At 45.1% G+C, this 19,233-nt stretch overlaps 1 protein-coding gene across 1 annotated transcript in view; it reads left to right on the forward strand.

Annotated features, from left to right (window-relative positions):
- The window catches only part of polr1a (RNA polymerase I subunit A), a 107,607-nt gene that overhangs the window by 21,915 nt on the left and 66,459 nt on the right, over positions 1–19,233 (forward strand). The window contains exons 7-15 of the mRNA XM_078411842.1: positions 746–832; positions 1,212–1,320; positions 1,973–2,141; positions 3,899–4,069; positions 5,147–5,269; positions 11,651–11,878; positions 14,266–14,520; positions 15,818–16,009; positions 18,524–18,673. Coding sequence (XP_078267968.1) covers positions 746–832; positions 1,212–1,320; positions 1,973–2,141; positions 3,899–4,069; positions 5,147–5,269; positions 11,651–11,878; positions 14,266–14,520; positions 15,818–16,009; positions 18,524–18,673 — 1,484 coding nt within the window. The remainder of the gene's footprint in view (positions 1–745; positions 833–1,211; positions 1,321–1,972; positions 2,142–3,898; positions 4,070–5,146; positions 5,270–11,650; positions 11,879–14,265; positions 14,521–15,817; positions 16,010–18,523; positions 18,674–19,233) is intronic.

The raw sequence follows: 19,233 nt of genomic DNA on the forward strand, positions 1-19,233 counted from the left end.
GCCAAACTCGGGCAGGTGGAACATTTCACCTGTTCTCTTGTCATACCCCTTGGCTTGCTTGTAATTTAAATATCCTTCACTCACCACCTGTATTCAACGACTCCACCACAGTTTCCTGGCATAGACAAATCCAAAAATTCCCCCTCGATTATCTAAGAGAAGAAATTCCTTCTTGCCTCTGACTTAAAATAACCACATATAATTCTGGAAATACTCAGCGAATCAGGCTGCTTCGGTGAGAAGAGAACCAGCGTTAATGAATCAGGCAACATCTGGGTGAATCTCCTCTGTACCCTGTCCAATATAACTTCATTCATTATATAGACCAGCACCCAACACTGTACACAGCACACCAGCTGTGCCCCATCTAAATGAAAATCAAATAATCTGCAGATGCTGGAAATCTAAAGCAAAAACACAAAATACTGCAAATACTTAGCAGTTCAGTATCAGGTAGATGCAGAGTCTCTTGCCCAGAGTAGAGGAATTGAGGACCAGAGAACATAGGTTCAAGGTGAAGGGGAAAATAAATACTTAGCCAAACCCTGTTTTGGGTTGAAGATTTCATCAGAACTGGGAAGAAGATGGAGGAAGCTCAGGGAGGGAGTGAGAGGAGGGATGTCTCTAATGGAATAAAACTGGAGTGAATATGGTGATAAACTGTGAACACAGTTATCTGCTCAATGAGTGAATATGTGCAGTTGTACATCTGAGTGAATATTTATTTTTAATTTTTTTAATCAAGGAATCGATGATTCGCTCTTTGGAAAACGAGGATTCTTGACACCTATCACTGCCAAAGAACATGTCATGGAACTGTGGAATAATGATGGTAAATGATTGCAGGACATTTCTGGGGAACTGAATCACATTAGTTTTAAGTTTATTATTGTCACAGTGAAAGTTTTGTTTTGCATGCTATCCAAACAGTTGAGCTAATAGTCGAGCTATTGAAATTCACAATTGTGTTGAATAAATGCACCCTGGGACTGTGCACTATTTGGTTTATAGAACTCTTGAGGGGAGCGCAGATGGGAGACTTTTCTATTGTCTTTCTGGGTTTCATCCAAGTTGTCATATGATAATATTAGCCCCAGTGCTGCCTATTTTAAAGAGATAAGCTGTTGACAACTGTAACACTTGCATCCAAATGTTGTTCAATAATAACTTTTATCTGCGACTTATTAAAGTCAGCTCCTTATTTTAATCAGGCTTCTTCCTGAAGTGTCTGTTTTCTGGGATGAAAATGCATGGAAGCTCAAAATCCAGCTGGAACCTAGACATGTTTTTCCTAGATCTTCTTCTTGTACCTCCTTCCAGGTAAGACTATCTCAAAAGGTGATTTTTCTTTCTTGTAAAATGCATTATCGCATCTTGTGGTGGAGCTTCACTTAACGTTCTGAAACATTTTAAAGATAAATTAATGGCAAATCCGCAGAGGTTTGGTTAATTTTTGGAGATACAGCGGGGAATCAGGACATGGGGCCCACCGAGTCCGTGCCGACCAGCGATCCCCATACACTAGCACTATGCTACACACTCGGGACAATTCACAATTTTTACCAAAGCCAATTAACCTACAAACCTGTACACCTTTGGAGTGTGGGGGGAAACCGGAGCCCTGGAGAAAACCCATGGGGTCACAGGGAGAACGTGTAAACTCCATACAGACAGCACCCATTGTCAGGATCGAACCCGGGTCTCTGGCGGTGTAAGGCAGCAACTCTTTGCTGTGCCACCATGCCATGTTTAAACTAAACACAAAGTGCTGGAGTAACTCAGTGGATCAGCCAGCACCTCTCGAGACCATGGATAGGTGACATTTTGGGTCGGGACCCTTCTTCCATGTTTAAACTATTGAAAGTAGTTTTTTATTGTGATGACAAAATAGAACTACTCCTGTGCTGTTGATATAAAATGCCCCATGATTTGGGTGTCCATAATGCACCGTTACTTGCATTGCATTTTCCAGATTTCGTCCAATTAATCGGCTTGGAGACAAGATGTTTACCAATGGGCAAACTGTTAATCTGCAAGCAGTGATGAAAGATGTCCATGTGATACATAAACTACTGATCTTAATAGCACAGGAACGGGCCACGGTGGAACAGCCTGATCAGACAGAGGAGACAGCAGCTCTAGTAAGGATGACGGAGAGATTATTTTAAGTTGATTTCAATTATACTTTATTGTCACATGTACCCAGTGAAATGTTTTGTATTGCATACAACCCGGTAAAATACAGCAGACCTCACCGAGGCTGTTAACCAAGTTGCCACGTTTCTGGCACCTATAAAGTTACAAAAGTTCATCAAACAGTTTTATTTTCTGCTCACGATGGCGAACCAGGCCTTGCGTCGTATTTGGCCGCTGGTGGCTCCCCGCTGGGTCCCACCTTGTTTTCGGCAGCCCCGCCAGGTAGATGTCGGCAACGTGGGTTCCCCATGCTCTCGGCGGTCCCCCCATCCCCACCCCCCCATGCTCTTGGCAATCCCCCCCCCATGCTCTCGGCGATTTCCCCCCCCCCCCCCCCCCCCCCATGCTCTCGGCAATTTCTCCTCCCCCCCCCCATGCTCTCGGCGGTCCCACCCCCCTATGCTCTCGGAGGTCCCCCCCCCTAATGCTCTTGATGGTCCCACCCCCCAATGCTCTCAGAGGTCCCCCCCTCATGGTCTCGGAGGTCCCCCCCCCATGCACTCAGAGGTTCACCCCTTCCCCCCCCCCCCCCCATGTTGGCAGTCCCATCCCCCTAATGCTCTCGGAGGTCCCACCCCTCCCTTATGCTCTCGGCGGTCCCCCCCGACCTCCAATGCACTCAGAGGTTCCACCCTCCCCCCACCCCCATGTTCTCAGAGGTCCCCACCCATGCTCTCGGAGGTCCCCACCCATGCTCTCGGAGGTCCCCCCCCCATGCTCTCGGAGGTCCCCCCCCCATACTCTCGGAGGTCCCCCCCCATGCTCTCGGAGGTTCCCCCCCCCCCCCCCATGCTCTCGGAGGTCCACCTCCCCAGGCTCTTGGAGGTCCCCCCGCCCCCCAGGCTCTTGGAGGAGCCCCCCCCCCTTTGCTCTCGGAGGTCCCCCCCCCCTCCCTATGCTCTCTGCGATCCCACCACTCTATGCTCTCGGCTGTCCCCTCCTCCCTTGCTCTCGGGGGCACAGGTCCCCCCCTTGCTTTCGGTGGTCCACCTTGATTTAAGTAAACAAGAGCCAGGCCAGCTGGCTGTTTGTCTGGCGATATGCACTTTTGAGATATCACTTATTGCTTGAATCATGAATGAAAACAATTGTGGTTCAAGGATTCTAAAATATCTCATGAGATCCTTTGTGTTGGTAGTTGAAGCCAACCTTTATTGGCTATGTTATCTTAAAAATAAAGGATTGTGTTTCTATAGTGTTTTTTGGTCAGAATTCCAGGGACAAAAATTGCCCGCTCTGGAGAGCAGATTCTGTTATGGAGTTATAAAGAGACACAGCATGGACTCCATGGACTCCAGAGATGCTGCCTGTCCCGCTGAGTTACTTCAGCATTTTGTGTCTACATTCAATTTAAACCAGCATGGCCTGATTGTAGGGAAGAAGCTGAACCTGGGCGTTAGTTTTCAGGCTCCTGTACGTTCTCCTGATGGCAGGGGTGAAATGAGTGTGTGGCAAGGGTGGTGTGAGTCTCTGATGATGCTGGTTGCCTTTTTGAGGCAGTGACTCCTGTAAATTCCTTTGATGGTGGAGGTCAGAACCATGACGGACTGGGCAGTTTTTGCAACTTTCTTCGCTCCCGGGCGTTCAAGTGGCATTATACGGCCATACTGTTAGGGTAAGGGAAGACAAAATGACAGAGAAGGATGTATTCCCAGCAGAAATAATGCAGATTTCACTGTAACTTGTGCTTTTGAACTTTCAGGAAGAGGACACTCAGTCGAAGATGGACCTTGCCTTCTTAGCTGGTATATCTGGACAGACACTGACAGACAAACTATACAGTGCCTGGATATTCCTCCAAAGCCATGTAAACATTGTTTTTGACAGTGATATGGATAAGCTGATTACTAACAAGTTTCCTGGCATTCGGCAGGTAAGCCAAAGGTTTAAATCTTAGTTACATTCTGTTTTGTTGTTTATTCATTTAATTCGATTAGTTTAGTTTAGAGATGCAGTGCAGAACAGGCCATGTGGTCCACTGAATCTGTGATGCCCAGCTAACCCTGCACACCAACACTATCCTCCACACACTAGGGACAGATTCCTTGTCATGATTGCTGCTAATCTTAGGTGCTCACTTTGCCTCTGTTTTTCTTTGTTTTGTATTTCCATTCTGAATGTTACTGAATAGCTGCAGAAATATAGATCTGCGGCCCAACAGTAGCGATGTTGCCAAGGTAACAGTGGACTTTAGAGAAACGGCAAAGAACAGGACCTTCCGCCGATCAAGACCGTGCCGACCAGCGCTCCCCGTGCACTAGTTCTATCCTACACACTAGGAACAATTTTACAGAAGCCAGTTAACCTGCAAATCTGTATGTCTTTGGGATGTGGGAGGAAACGAGAGCAACCGGAGAAATTCCACAGGGAGAACGTACAAACTCTTTACAGACTGCACTCATATTTAGAATGGAACCCGGGTCTCTGGCGCTGTAAGGCAGCAACTCTACCGCTGTCCCACTGTGCCACCAAAGTGTTGTACGCTGCCCAAGTGACTCATACCGTTGGTTTGTATTCTGCCCAAGCGTTCATACCATTTTCTGCAGTAAAGAATTTTTCTACAATGGTTAAATGTACATCTTGAGATTCTGCCTCGCAATACCAGAGTTTGCAGCTGGAGGAATCAAGCTCTGTGCTGGCAATACTATGTGGGGGTGTCTATGTGGTTTGAATGGCATTGTTCCATGACAAAATGATTCCGATTTGGCTGAGGAGAATCAGCACCAGAATTATACCCAGCATTTGATGTGTTGGTGCCAAATAAAACTAGATTCAGATTCAAGCTAGGTACTCTTCCATTTTCTGAATAGTAATGCCTGCGTTTTGCATTGCTTCTCTTTCATAATGGACAAGTGTACTGGGGAATTTGATCTTTCAACATCTTTGTGTTGGTGGATAAGCATGATGTGAGATTTAGTGTCTCTAATGATCACACTTTTCATAAATACAGATCTTGGAAAAGAAGGATGGGCTCTTCCGCAAGCACATGATGGGGAAACGTGTGGATTACGCTGCCCGGTCTGTCATCTGCCCCGACATGTACATCAACACCAATGAGATCGGTATCCCCATGGTAATGTATTTAGATATGTCCTGGTGGGCAGGCACTGCTTGTAAATCTCCTTTGTGGTGAATTTAGACCGCTGCAAGGCAAAGGATTAGTACTGACGCACTTCATCTCCCTCCCTCCCCTTTATCCACCAATCTTTGTCTCTGGGGCAGCATAGTGGCGCAGCCGTAGAGTTGCTGCCTTACAGCACCAGGGACCCAGGTTCGATCCTGACTGCAGGCGTTGTCTGCACAGAGTTTATACATTCTCCCTGTGACGCTCTCCCATCTGCCTCTATCTCTCTCTATTCCACTGGTCGGAGTTTGCTTAATTTGGTGCAAAATTTGTTACTCACTGACATGCCATTTCTTTATCTCTGGCTCTCACTGTCAGACCATCTCTCTCACTGTCAGACTCCATCTCTCTGTTACTGACATAGCTGGAGATAGTTTGCAGTAAAGAAAAGGGAAGCCAGAAAATTGTTGATGTTGTTTCTGCTGCAAAAACTGAAGTCAGAGTAAGAATCTGCTCTTTAAAAGATTTTAAAATTTGGCGGAAAGTTTCAGAGAGCTAATTGTGGAGGCGGGACATTAGAGTGAAGCAGGCGTTCAATAGACTTAGCTGGAAATGGTTTGAAGCAAATAAAAGGGAAGCCGGACTAGCGGAGCGGCCGTATGGAGGAAATATGCATCTTGAGGCTTTGGCTCGAGAGGCTTCGAAGAGTAGGGGTGAGGAGAGAGGAACGGACCTGTCAGACCCAGAGCAACAGCAAGTAGGAAGTTTCACAAAGATTTCGGAAATACGCAAAGGAGACATGCAGGACCACGCGATGTGCTGCAGCTGCATGATGTGGGAGCTGGGGGACCCCTTAGTGAATCCTGGTGACCACATCAGCTGGTTGATTGAAGAACCAAGACTAAAAGTGGACAACCTGGAGTCTGAGCTTCAAACGCTGAGGCACATCAGAGACGGGGAGAATTACCTGGACGCTGTGTTTCTGGAGGCAGTTACTCCTTCTCGAGTAACTGCTTCCAACATGGTCTGTGGTGACGTAGAGGGTGTGACTGCTAGTGAGGCAGGCAGGGGAACAGAGGAGAGGATTGAGTTAGAAGACTGTAGGAAGGATGAGCAACCTGACCAGGGCACCGTGATTCGGGGGGCCAATCGAGAGGGAACAGGAAAGAAAAACATAGTTGTCATTGTGGATCGTATAGTTAGAGGCAATGACATTGTTCTCTGTCGCGAGGATCGAGAGTCCCGAAGGCTGTGTTGCCTGCCTGGGTTCAGGACATGTCACCTGACCTGCAGAGGAAGTTGGAGTGGGAAGGAAAGATCCGGTTACCGTGGTCCATGTGGGTACCAATGACGTAGGTAGAATGAGGAAAGAGATTCTGTTACTGTGAGTGGGTTACTGTGAGCAAATTTGGGGCACCATGTCTGAGGAAGGATATGCTGGCTCTGGAGAGGGTCCAGAGGAGGTTTACAAATATGATTCCAGGAATGAGTGGGTTAGCATATGATGAGCTTTTGACAGCACAGGGCCTCTACTTGCTAGTGTTTAGAAGGTTGAGGAGGGACCTCATTGAAACTTACAGAATAATGAAAAGCATAGACAGAGTGGATGTGGAAAGGATGTTTCCACTGGTGGGAGAGTCTAGGACCAGAGGTCATAACCTCAGAATTAAAGGGCGCTCTTTTAGAAAGAAGGTGAGGAGGAACCTTTTTAGTCAGAGGGTAGTTAATCTGTGGAACCCATTGCCACAGAGGGCTCTGGAGGCCACATAAGTGGATATTTTAAAGGCAGAAATAGACAAATTCTGGATTAGAACGGGTATCAAGGGTTATGGGAAGAAGATAGGAAAATGGGATTAGGAGGCAGAGATCAGCCATGATTGAATTGTGGAGTAGACTTGATTGGCCGTATGGCCTAATTCTACTCCTATAACTTGTGAACGTGCTAAAGGAGTTTGAATAGCTCGGTACCAAATTGAAATGCAGAAGCAAGATGGTAATTATCTCTGGATTGCTACCTGAGCCACGTGCAAATTGGCATAGGGTTGAGATGATTAGAGAGTTGAACATGCGGCTCAAAAACTGGTGTGGAAGAAGTGGGTTTGAATTTGTGGGACATTGGACAGCACCTTATTGCGGCCTGACAGGACAGACTCCACTTGAACCCAACTGGGACCAGACTCTTGGCAAACTAAATAGTGGGAGAGTGGGGGTCAACAAGTCGGAAGTATAAGGGTGGAGTTAAAGGGAAAGAGAGTGCAGGAAAAGTTACAGAAGTCTCCGGAATTAATGGGACAGAAAGTTTAAGAAGGAATAAAAGAGAAAGGTCTTTGAAGAAGTAAATAGCAGGACAGACAAAGGAGAGTCAGTAGATGTTGTTTAGAAACATAGAAAATAGGTGCAGGAGTAGGCCATTCGGCCCTTCGAGCCTGCACCGCCATTCAATATGATCATGGCTGATCATCCAGCTCAGTAACCTGTACCTGCCTTCTCTCCATACCCCCTGATCCCTTTAGCCACAAGGGCCACATCTAACTCCCTCTTAAATATAGCCAATGTACTGGCCTCAACTACCTTCTGTGGCAGAGAATTCCACAGACCCACCACTCTCTGTGTGAAGAAATGTTTTCTCATCTCGGTCCTAAAAGACTTCCCCCTTATCCTTAAGCTGTGACCCCTGGTTCTGGACTTCCCCAACATCGGGAACAATCTTCCTGCATCTAGCCTCTCCAACCCCTTAAGAATTTTATATGTTTCAATAAGATCCCCCCTCAGTCTTCTAAATTCCAGCGAGTATAAGCCTAGTCTATCCAGTCTTTCTTCATATGAAAGTCCTGCCGTTCCAGGGATCAATCTGGTGAACCTTCTCTGTACTCCCTCTAAGGCTAGAATGTCTTTCCTCAGATTAGGAGACCAAAACTGTAAACAATACTCCAGGTGCGGTCTCACCAAGGCCCTGTACAACTGCAGCAGAACCTCCCTGCACCATGGTGCACCATGGTGCACCATGACACCCAGGTCACGTTGCATCTCCCCTTTTCCTAATTGGCCACCATTCAGGTAATACTCTGCTTTCCTGTTCTTGCCGCCAAAGTGGATAACCTCACATTTATCCACATTATATTGCATCTGCCATGCATTTGCCCACTCGCCTAATCTATCCAAGTCACTCTGCAGCCTCCTAGCATCCTCCTCGCAGCTAACACTGCCACCCAGCTTCGTGTCATCCGTAAACTTAGAGATATTGCATTCAATTCCCTCGTCCAAATCATTAATATATATTGTAAATAACTGGGGTCCCAGCACTGAGCTTTGCGGTACCCCACTAGTCACTGCCTGCCATTCCGAAAAGGACCCGTTTGATAAGGTGCCACTCAAGAGGCTGCTAAGGAAGATGGGAGCCCATGGTTTCAAAGGGCAGATACCAGCATGGATATCGGTTGGCTGGATGGCAGAAGGCAAAGAGTGGGAATAAAGAGGTTATTTTATGGTTGGCTACCGGTGACTAGCGGAGTTCTGCAGGGATCGGAGCTGTGGCCACTGCTCGTCATGTTGTATATTAATGATTTGGATGAACGGATTGAAGGTTTTGTGGCCAAGTTTGCGGAGGGGCAAGTAGTGTAGAGAAAGCAGGGATTCTGCAGAAGGACTTGGATAGATTGGGAGAGTGGGCAGAGAAATGGCAGCCAAATGTGGAGTCATGCAATTTGGTAGTAGGAATAAAGGCGTAAATTATTTTCTAAATGGGGTGAGAATCCAGAAATCGGACGTACAGAATAGTGAAAGGCTTGGATAGAGTGGATGTGGAGAGGATGTTTCCACTAGTGGGAGAGTCTAGGGCTAGAGGTCATAACCTTAGAATTAAAGAATGTTATTTTAGGAAGGAGATGAGGAGGAATTTCTTTGGTTATTGGGTGGTGAATCTTAAACCAAAGATATCTCTGGATTTTCTACATTTTCCTTAGTAACCTAGACATCTAGCCATCTAGGTAGCACTGTGCAGCCACCTATCCATCTACCTAGCTTGCCAGCTCGCAGACTAGCCATGCAGCCAGCTAGCCTTCCAACCATCTTGCCAGCTAGCCATCCAACCATCTAGTTACCTAGCTCTGTGGCTATCAAACCAGCTATCGATCTATCTACATATCTGGCCAGCTATCCTGCTGACTAGCAATCTAGCTATCCAGCTATCTAGCTATCTAATAATCCAGCTAGCTTTTTACCTAGCACTGGCTATCTAGCTGGCTAGCAGTCCAGCTATCCAACTAACTAGCTAGCTAGTGGTCGAGGCCCTTGCTATCTAGCTAGCTATTTATCCAGATCTCTAGCTATCTAGCTGTCTATCTCGCTATATATCAGTCTACCTATGGCTATTTAGCTTTCCAGCTATCCCCTTATCCACCGACTTGCTTATCTAGCTAACTAGCTTGGTACCCTCCCCTAATTTCCCATTTACTAGTGCCCTCCCCTAATTTCCCATTTACTAGTGCCCTCCCCTAACTACCCGTTTACAGGTGCTCTCTCCTAACTGCCCATTTAGAGTCGGTCATACAGTCATCCATGTCCTATCCATGCACCTGTCTAACTGTTTCTTAAACTGCGATAGTCTCTGCCTCTACTACCTCTGGCAGCTCGCGCCATACACCAACCACCCTTTCTGTGAAAAGGTTACCCTTCAGAATCCTATTAAATCTTTTACCCATCACCTTAAGCCGATGTCATCTGGTTCTTGATGACTCTCCCTATAGTTCAGACCCTCAAGTTTGACCACCCTATCTACTTACAATTCCACCTTCAAGAAACTATTTACCTGCACGCCTAGATCCCTCTGCTCTACAACACTCCCCAGATCTCTACCATTTACAGTGTAGGTCCTGCCCATGTTAAACTTCCCAAAATGCACACCTCACATTTCTCTGTGTTAAATTCGATCAACCATTCCTCAGTGCACCTGGCCAATCGATCCAGATCCTGTTGCAATTTTTCACAATCAACTTGACTGTCTCCAAAACCACCCACTTTTTCATCATCTTCAAACTTGCTAATCTTGCCATGTAGTCAATAGTCAATAGTCAATTTATTTGTCACATACACATAAATGTGCAGTGAAATAAAAAATTACCCGCAGTTCAACAATAAGACCAATAAAAATAAGCAATAAAAATATGCAATAACGCACACAATCATAAACCAACACCAAACAAAAGAAACATCCATTACAGTGAGTCTCCTCCAGTCACCTCCTCACTGTGATGGATGGCCAGAATCGCTCTTCCCCTGCCGTCTTCTCCCGCGGTCAGGCTGTTGGAGTTGCCACATCGGGGCAGTCGGGGCTCCCGACATTGAAGCGCCAGCGGGCCGGCCCAAGCCCCGCGATTCGGGGCGGGCGAAGACGCTGCCGCTGCCGCTGCCGGAGCTCCCGATGTCGGCCCCCACCCAGGGGCCTGCGGGCTTCCGACATCCACGCGGCCCGCGCCGAAGCCTCCGGAGACGAGTCGCAGCCGCTCCCGCAGCATCCGAAGGCAGCCAGCGCCACAGGTGGTGAGTCTGGGCCGCGGGCTCTGCGAACCAGAGCCCAGGTGGTCCCAGCCGGAGGCCGCTAGCACCAGGTGAATGGCCGATGGTAGACCGCAGCGTGAACGGAGACACGACACAGAAAACAAAGATCGGGTCTCCGTTCGGGAGAGACACTTTTACAGTTCCCACCCCCATTGTACATTCTCATGCTATTCATTGATATAGATGATAAATAGTAACGGGCCCAACACCGAACCCTGAAGCACATCACGAGTCACAGACCTCCAGTCCGAAGAGCAAACTTCCACCATCACCCTCTGCTTCCTTCCATGAAGCCAATTTTCTATCCATTCATCTATCTCTTCTTGGATCCCTGGTGCTCTCCACTAATTACCCATTTACTGGTGCTCCCCACTAATTATCCATTTACTGGTGTTCTCCCCTAATTCCCCATTTACTGGTACCAGCTACACTAGTCCCACCTGCCTGCGTTTGGCCAATCGATCAAGATCGTGCTGCAATCTTTCAAACATCTTCACTATCTACAAAACTACCCACTTTTGTATTGATTTGCATGAAATAGTTAATGTGTTTATTCTGACCCCTATAACATAGGAACAGGTCCATCGGCCCACAAATGTCTGCCAAACATGATGCCAAATTATATCCTTCCGCCTGCATGTTATCTAATCCCTCCATTCCCTACATACCAATGTGGCTATCTAAAAGCCTCTCATCTGCTTTAAGTACCCTGTTTATAATTGCTCCATGTAGCGATGATTCACAATTTTTTCAGTATGGGTGAGCTACCCATGGATGCTGATAATGGTGCAAGAGTCTAAATGACTTTTTCTGCCCTTTTAATTTTTTTTGAAGGTCTTTGCTACAAAACTGACTTATCCTCAACCAGTGACACCTTGGAACGTGCAGGAGCTGAGGCAGGCAGTGGTAAATGGGCCGAATATACATCCAGGGGCTTCCATGGTCATCAATGAAGATGGAACACGGACTATTCTCAATGCAAGCAATACAAGCCAGAGAGAGGCCATCGCCAAACAACTACTGACACCCAGTACTGGAGAGCAGAACATGGGGATGAAAATTGTAAGTGGGAGTCATTGAAAATGAAAACTTTTTAAGTTGACTAATCCTTTGGCATAAAAATAACAATAGGACACAAAATAATGGCGTTAAGATCGATTAATGATATTATTATAATTATCTTATTAGACCAGGAAGCTATCTGGTTGTGTCGAACGTACACTGAGTTCTGCTACAATGTGTGTTTCCATAACTCTAATTGGATATAATGTGACTGATGAATGAGCGAACACTATTTGTATCATGCGGGCCAAATTGGCTATAACGCTATTTCCACCAGGGACTAGAAAACGACTTTAAATTTATTTTGGAAATTGACCAAACACAAAGTGCTCAAGGAACTCAACGGGTCTGGCAACGTCAGTTTGAAGAAAGGTCCTAACCCAAAACATCGCCTATCCATTCCCTCGATAGATGCTGCCTGACGTAGAGTTCCTCCAGCACTTAATGTTTTGCTCAAGGTTACCACATTTATTATTCTTTGAGTCCATGTAGCCTTGAAACTTTTTAGCCTGCAGTAACAAAATAAACTTCTAGTTATTTAAAAAGTCTTTACTTTTGAATATACTTGAATATACAAAACTAATTTTGTAATTGTAAGTCTGAAACACTAGCCCCAAATGCCTTTTCTCCATTGTCAGAATTGTTTTATAATGCGATTTTCTATAAAGCGAACACAAATATCATGTTATAGCAGAACTACCTTTACCACTGTAGTACTTCACAACCTGTTTTACAATGAACTGAGTTTCAGTGGAGCCAATATTAAACCAAGGTTTAAACCGGAGTCCAAGGATTTCTCTATCCTCGAGCTCCAATGTAGGACTATCAGTGATACTGACTTTTCGATGAGATATTTAATTGAGTCTCGGCCTTCCACCTTTGGTGGATGGTAGTGAAAGGCGTGGGAAGCAATTCCAGAGTCCTGACCAATATCTACTCAATCAACCATTTAGAAAATAAATGATCTGCTCACTATCTTGCAGCAAGGAAATGGGTCCTTTACCCCCAACACGTTCTATTTGTCTGCATTTGGTCCATATCATTCTGAAGCTTTCCTACTCGTGTACCTGTGTTTTTAAATGTTATTGTACCCATCTCAACTACCTCCTCTGGCAGCTCATCCCCTTCACAGTCTGAGTGGAAAAGGTTGCTCTTCGGGTTCCTATAAATCTTTCCCCTCTTACCTTGAATCTATGTCTTCTGGTTCTTGATTCCCCTACTCTGGGTAAAAGACTGTATATTCACCCTATCAATTCCCTTCCTAATTTTAAACACTTCAATAAGGGCCAACGGAATAATGGGATATGGGGAGAAGGCAGGAACGGGGTACTGATTTAGGATGATCAGCCATGATCATATTGATTGGTGGTGCTGGCTCAAAGGGCTGAATGGCCGACTCCGACAACTATTTTCTATGTTTCTAAGATCACTCCTCAGATTCCTGCACTCCAAGAATTAAAGTCCAAGCATGCACAATCTCATTTCAAAAGTCTTGTTACAAAAATGCCTATTTTCTTAGCTTGCAATAGTGACTCTACTGCTAGTTCACTGCGATTGATTTATAGAAGCTTGGAAAGTGCTGTAAAAGGTGCTGTATAGTTAGAAGCCTTTCTTTTGCGGCATGGTAAGAATGAGCAGTCTCGGTTTATTAGAGCTAAGAATGCACAAGATGGAGAGGATCTAGAATACTCATCTTCCTCTGTCAGAAAAATGACCTATTTTCTTCCTGCTATTCCCTAATAACTTCTTGTTGACTATAACACAGCAGTTGAATACTGTAGGGGGAGGTGTACATCACTCCCGCTTCTTCCCACACCCACCAGGCAAGAGGTACAGAAGTGTAAAAACGAACACCTCCAGAATCTTCCTAGTTGTGATCAGTCAACTGAACCATCCTAGCAACTGCTAGTGAGTGGTCCTGAGCTGCTATCTACCTCATTGGAGACCCTCTGACAATCATTAATCGGACTTTACTGGACTTTATCTTGCATAAATGTTATTCCCTTTATCACGTATCTGTACACGATGGACAGCTCAATTGTAGTAATGCATAGTCTGTACGTTGACTGGTTAGCATGCAACAATAAGCTTTTCACGGTACCACATTATGTGTGACTATAAACGAACTAATTTTTAATCTGTAAAGATTTGTATAATCGCCCACCTTGAATAGGCATATATTGTCTGCTACATCCTCTCAAATAAGTCAATGCATTCATATTCTGAGTAGAGAGAAGTGGAACACTGAGGAATGGTAAGGCCAACAAGATCATGTTGATCCTTCAGATTTGAGTCATCAGGGGTGACAGAGGATCTGCTGCTAGTCTTGTGGGTTTCTATAAATTGGATTATATAACAATGAATTACTACGGTACTGTTTTCCAAAGGTGTGTCGGCACATTAAGAACGGTGATGTCCTGCTGCTGAACCGCCAACCCACGCTGCATAGGCCTTCCATCCAGGCCCACCAAGCACGGGTCCTATCTGGAGAGAAAGTCCTGCGGCTTCACTATGCCAACTGCAAAGCCTATAACGCTGACTTTGATGGCGACGAGATGAATGCTCACTTTCCACAGAATGAACTGGGGCGAGCAGAGGCCTACTTGCTTGCCAGCACTGACCAACAGTATTTGGTTCCCAAGGTAAGTACTTAATTGTCAGCCATCAAATTCGGAAAACTATTCTCCTCTCCGCATTTATTTTCCTCTAGGATTAAGGATTAGTGACGACACAGTGGCACAGCAGTAGAGTTGCTGTCTTACAGTGCCAGAGACCCAAGTTCGATCCTGACTACAGTTGCTATTTGTATGGAGTTTTCACGTACTCCCTGTGACTGTGTGGGTTTTCTCTGGGTGCTTTGGTTTCCTCCCACATTCCAAAGACAAACAATTTTTTAGGTTGATTGGATTCGAAAAATATTGTAAATTCTTCCTAGTGTGTAGGATGGTGCTCGTGTATGGGGATTGCTGGTTGGTGTGGGCCGGAAGGGCCTGTTTCAGTGCTGAATCTCTAAAGTAAACTAAAATTACGTGTTTGGGACGTAGACACCATGCAACTCCCCATGATTTTTTTAGTGTGCACTTTGCATTGAAGGCAATGCCTTTGTTTTGAAATCATTCTTATCCTCTTCAAATCCTTCAGTCTCTACACTGATCTTAACTTGCGTCCCCTTGTCTAAGATCAGTACAGCCCCGTGCTCCAAGTTAGAAAGTAATCTCTCCATCCATCGTTGATTCCTGATTCTTCATTTGTTAATGCTTTGCATTTGGGATTGTTTCTGCAGGAAGCCTCTTCTTTGTTTCATTTCTTCATGCCTTGAAAATCCAGCATCTAGTACTTCAGGCCCTTCAGACCACCATGTTGAGCATTGATCACCGATTCACACTAGTTCTATGTTATCCCACTTTCTCATCCACTTTCCTACACACCATGGGCAATTTACAGTTGCCAGTTAACTTACAAATTCGCCCGTCTTTGGGATATGGGAGAAACCCCTGCTGTCACAAAGAGAACAGACACTGTACTGTGGATTAAGAGGATATGTGACCTTCTGTGCTTTAGACTTTGGAGATAGAGCACAGAAACAGGCCCTTTGGCCCACCGAGTCTGCGCCCACCAGTGATCACCTCATACACTAACCTAGACAGACTAGGGACATTTTTTTACAGCTTACTGAAGCCAATTAACCTATAAACCTGCACGTCTTTGGAGTGTGGGAGGAAACAGAAGCACCCGGAGAAAACGCAGATGGCCACAGAGAGAACGTGCAAACTCTCTCAGACAACACCTGTAGTCAGGATTGAACCCAGGTCTCTGGCGCTCTAAGTCAACGACTCTTCCTTTGTGCCACTATGCTAGAGAACCTAATTTGTGTTATGACCTCCCTGTGGTAATTACAGCAATTTTAAAGTATGAAACGCTCTGATTATTTTCTACTAGGATGGGAAACCTTTGGCAGGTTTGATTCAAGATCATATGGTTTCTGGTACACGCATGACGATCCGTGGTCGATTCTTCACACGGGAACAGTACATGGAACTTGTCTATCAGGGTCTTACAGACAAAAAGGGACGTGTGAAAATCCTTCAGCCGGCAGTGATCAAACCTTATCCACTATGGACTGGAAAACAGGTAATTCCATCATCCATCAATGGCATCAATTCAAAACAGTAGATAAGAAAAGATTAGTAGATAAGAAAAGATTAAAAAGTTTCATAAAAGTAGACAATATTTGAGTTATAACTTTCGCTCCCATTACCAGTACTCGAGCTTTAATTTAGTTTAGCAATACAGAGTAGAAAACAGGCCCTTCGGCCCACCAAGTCAATGCCAACAATCGATCACTCATACATTGTTCTTAATGTGGATGATGGAACTAATTTACAAAAGCCAATTAACATAGAAACATAGAAAATAGGTGCAGAAGTAGGCCATTTGGCCCTTCGAGCCAGCACCGCCATTCAATATGATCATGGCTGATCATTGAAGATCAGTGCCCCATTTCTGCTTTTTCCCCATGGCCTTAAGAGCAATATCTAACTCTCCCTTGAATACATCCAGTGAATTGGCTTCCTTTGCCTTCTGTGGCAGAGAATTCCACAGATTCACAACTCTCTCTGGTGAAAAAGCTTTTCCTCATCTCAGTCCTAAATGGCTTACTCCTTATTCTTACCCCTAGTTCTGGACTTCTGTACTTTTCGAAAAGCACTCCTTCAAAGCAACATTTATTCAGCTCCCTTTGCGCAGAAATGCAGGTAAACTATTGAGGCCTTGGTCTATTTCATTATTTTATTGGACAGCAGGTTATTTATATCTTAACTCCATGAATTCCGTCCTTATAATCTTGTTTAAATGTTGCTTAACAATGTTAAGCAATATGTTTGATTCTAACAGTTCCCCTCAGCCACACTTTCCAAAAATATTTGCATGTTAATGAACAGAGTGGCATTATAATTACAGAGGGAAGAAGTAGGCCAGGAGTTAGATGGACGCTCGAGCGTGTTGTGCATTTTTGGACAGATTGTATGTTCTGGACTGTTTTCTTCTGAATTTATGCCAAAACATTTCTTTTTGACTTTGTGTTATTTTCATTGGCACTTGATAAAGTTGGGAGGATCAATGGGAGAATCCTCTTGGTTACTTTTCGTACTGGCAATCTTATATTTGAACTACTTTAATCGGACTTTATCAGATTTTAATGTTATACTGGGCCAAGTGGACCCGTTGGGCCCAAACCACTCCTGCATTGGTGCAGCACCCTCTCCTCCCCTGCCTCCCCCTCCCTGCCTCCCCCTCCCTGTCTCTCCCCCCCTGTCTCTCCCCCCCTGTCTCTCCCCCCCTGTCTCTCCCCCCCTGTCTCTCCCCCCCTGTCTCTCCCCCCTGCCGTTCCCCCCCCTGCCTCCCCCCACCTGCCTCTCCCTCCCACAATGTACAGAGTGATTCCAATATGAAACTAAAAAATAATAATTATGCGCCATCCAGGCAGATCACACCGTACAATCAAACCACATACAAGTACAACAGATAGTGCAAAGAGAACATAAGCAGAGTGCAGAATATAGTGTTCAGACCTACAGAGAAAGTGCAGATTTGTTAAAAAGTGCAAGGGTCATAATTATGTAGATTGGAAGATCGGGACTACATCCTTAGCATCTGAGAGGTCCCTTCAAAAGTATTATAACACAAGCTATTGTTGTATCTGGTCATAGGTGTTTTTTTGAAAGTTTTGTATCTTCTTCCCAAAGGGAGGGGATGAGTGGTCCTTGATTATGTTGGCTGTCTAAATGTTCGCTTTTACATGACCAATAGTTGCTTTGTCAAGATGCCTGCTATTCTTCAAAATATTATTTGTGTTACATTAAAAGATAGAGAATTGGAATAAATATATGTGCATTCTAGCACTGCTTAAATTAGGACGGCACGGTGGCGCAGCGGTAGAGTTGCTGCCTTACAGCGAATGCAGCGCCGGAGACTCAGGTTCGATCCTGACTACGGGCGCCGTGTACGGAGTTTGTACGTTCTCCCTGTGACCTGCATGGGTTTTCTCCGAGATCTTCGGTTTCCTCCCACACTCCAAAGACGTACAGGTTTGTTGGTTAATTGGCTGGACAAATGTAAAAAAATTGTCCCTAGTGTGTGTAGGATAGTGTTAATGTGTGGGGATCGCTGGACGGCGCGGACCCAGTGGGCCGAAGGGCCTGTTTCCGCGCTGTATCTCTAAATAAAAATCTAAAATCTAAAAATCTAAATTAAAATAGCCCAATGGGTTCAGTTCAGCTTTTGTTGCATGCTATCCAGTCAGCGGAAAGACAATACATGATTACAATCGAGCCATTTACAGTGTATATGATAAGTGAATAATGTTTAGTGCAAGGTAAAGCCAGTAAAATCCGATCAAAGATAGTCCGAGGGTCACCAATGAGATAGATAGTTCAGGACTGCTCTCTAGTTGTGGTAGGATGATTCAGTTGCCTGATCACAGCTGGGAAGAAACTATTCTGGTAAGAAATGGCGTGTGGTCCTTTTTGTTCTTGTTGCTCTGAATATAATGGTTGAGTTGTAATTGTCACACCGTGTAACAAACATTGTCGCTGGTTTATTTCTATTTTTCTCATCCTGTGCCTGAAAATTCTGTGTTCTTTTCAGGTGGTTTCTACATTGCTGATTAACGTAATCCCTGAGGATCAAACACCACTGAACTTAACAGGAACATCTAAAATCAGTGGGAAGGCTTGGGTTAAAGAAGCTCGGCGATTGACGATGGACTTTGATTCAGAATTAATGTCCGAGTCCAAGGTACGTTTCCATCAGATTTTGCATTTTTAAACCAATTTAAAGTTTATCCACAGTTGTCACATGATCTTTGGCTGGAGTATATCAATTGCTCCAATTAGTGATGCGGTACCTGGTCTATTGTGCACAGTTACTTTTAGACTTTAGCCATACAGTGTGGAAACATGTCCCAGCAAGTCCATGCTGACCAGCAATCATGCTGTTCACCAGCACAATCCTACACATTAGGGATGATTTACAATTTATAGAAGCCAATAAACCTACAAACCTGTACATCTTTGGAATGTGGGAAGAAACCGGAGTACCCGGAGAAAGCCCAGGGCGAATGTACAAACTCTGTACAGGCAGCACCCGTGGTCAGGATCGAACCCAAGTTTCTAGTGCTGTAAGGCAGCAAATTTATATTCTCCTTTGCCTCCTATGTCTATGCCTCAAAAACATAGATAGGGTAACCAGGCAGAATCCTTTTCCCAGGTTGGAAATGTCCAACACCAGAGGGCGCAGCTCTAAAGTGAGAGGGGGGAAAGTTCAATGGAGATGTGCGGGGCGTTTTTTATACAAAG

This window comes from Rhinoraja longicauda, chromosome 1, assembly GCF_053455715.1.
Source record: "Rhinoraja longicauda isolate Sanriku21f chromosome 1, sRhiLon1.1, whole genome shotgun sequence".
NCBI lineage: Eukaryota > Metazoa > Chordata > Chondrichthyes > Rajiformes > Arhynchobatidae > Rhinoraja > Rhinoraja longicauda.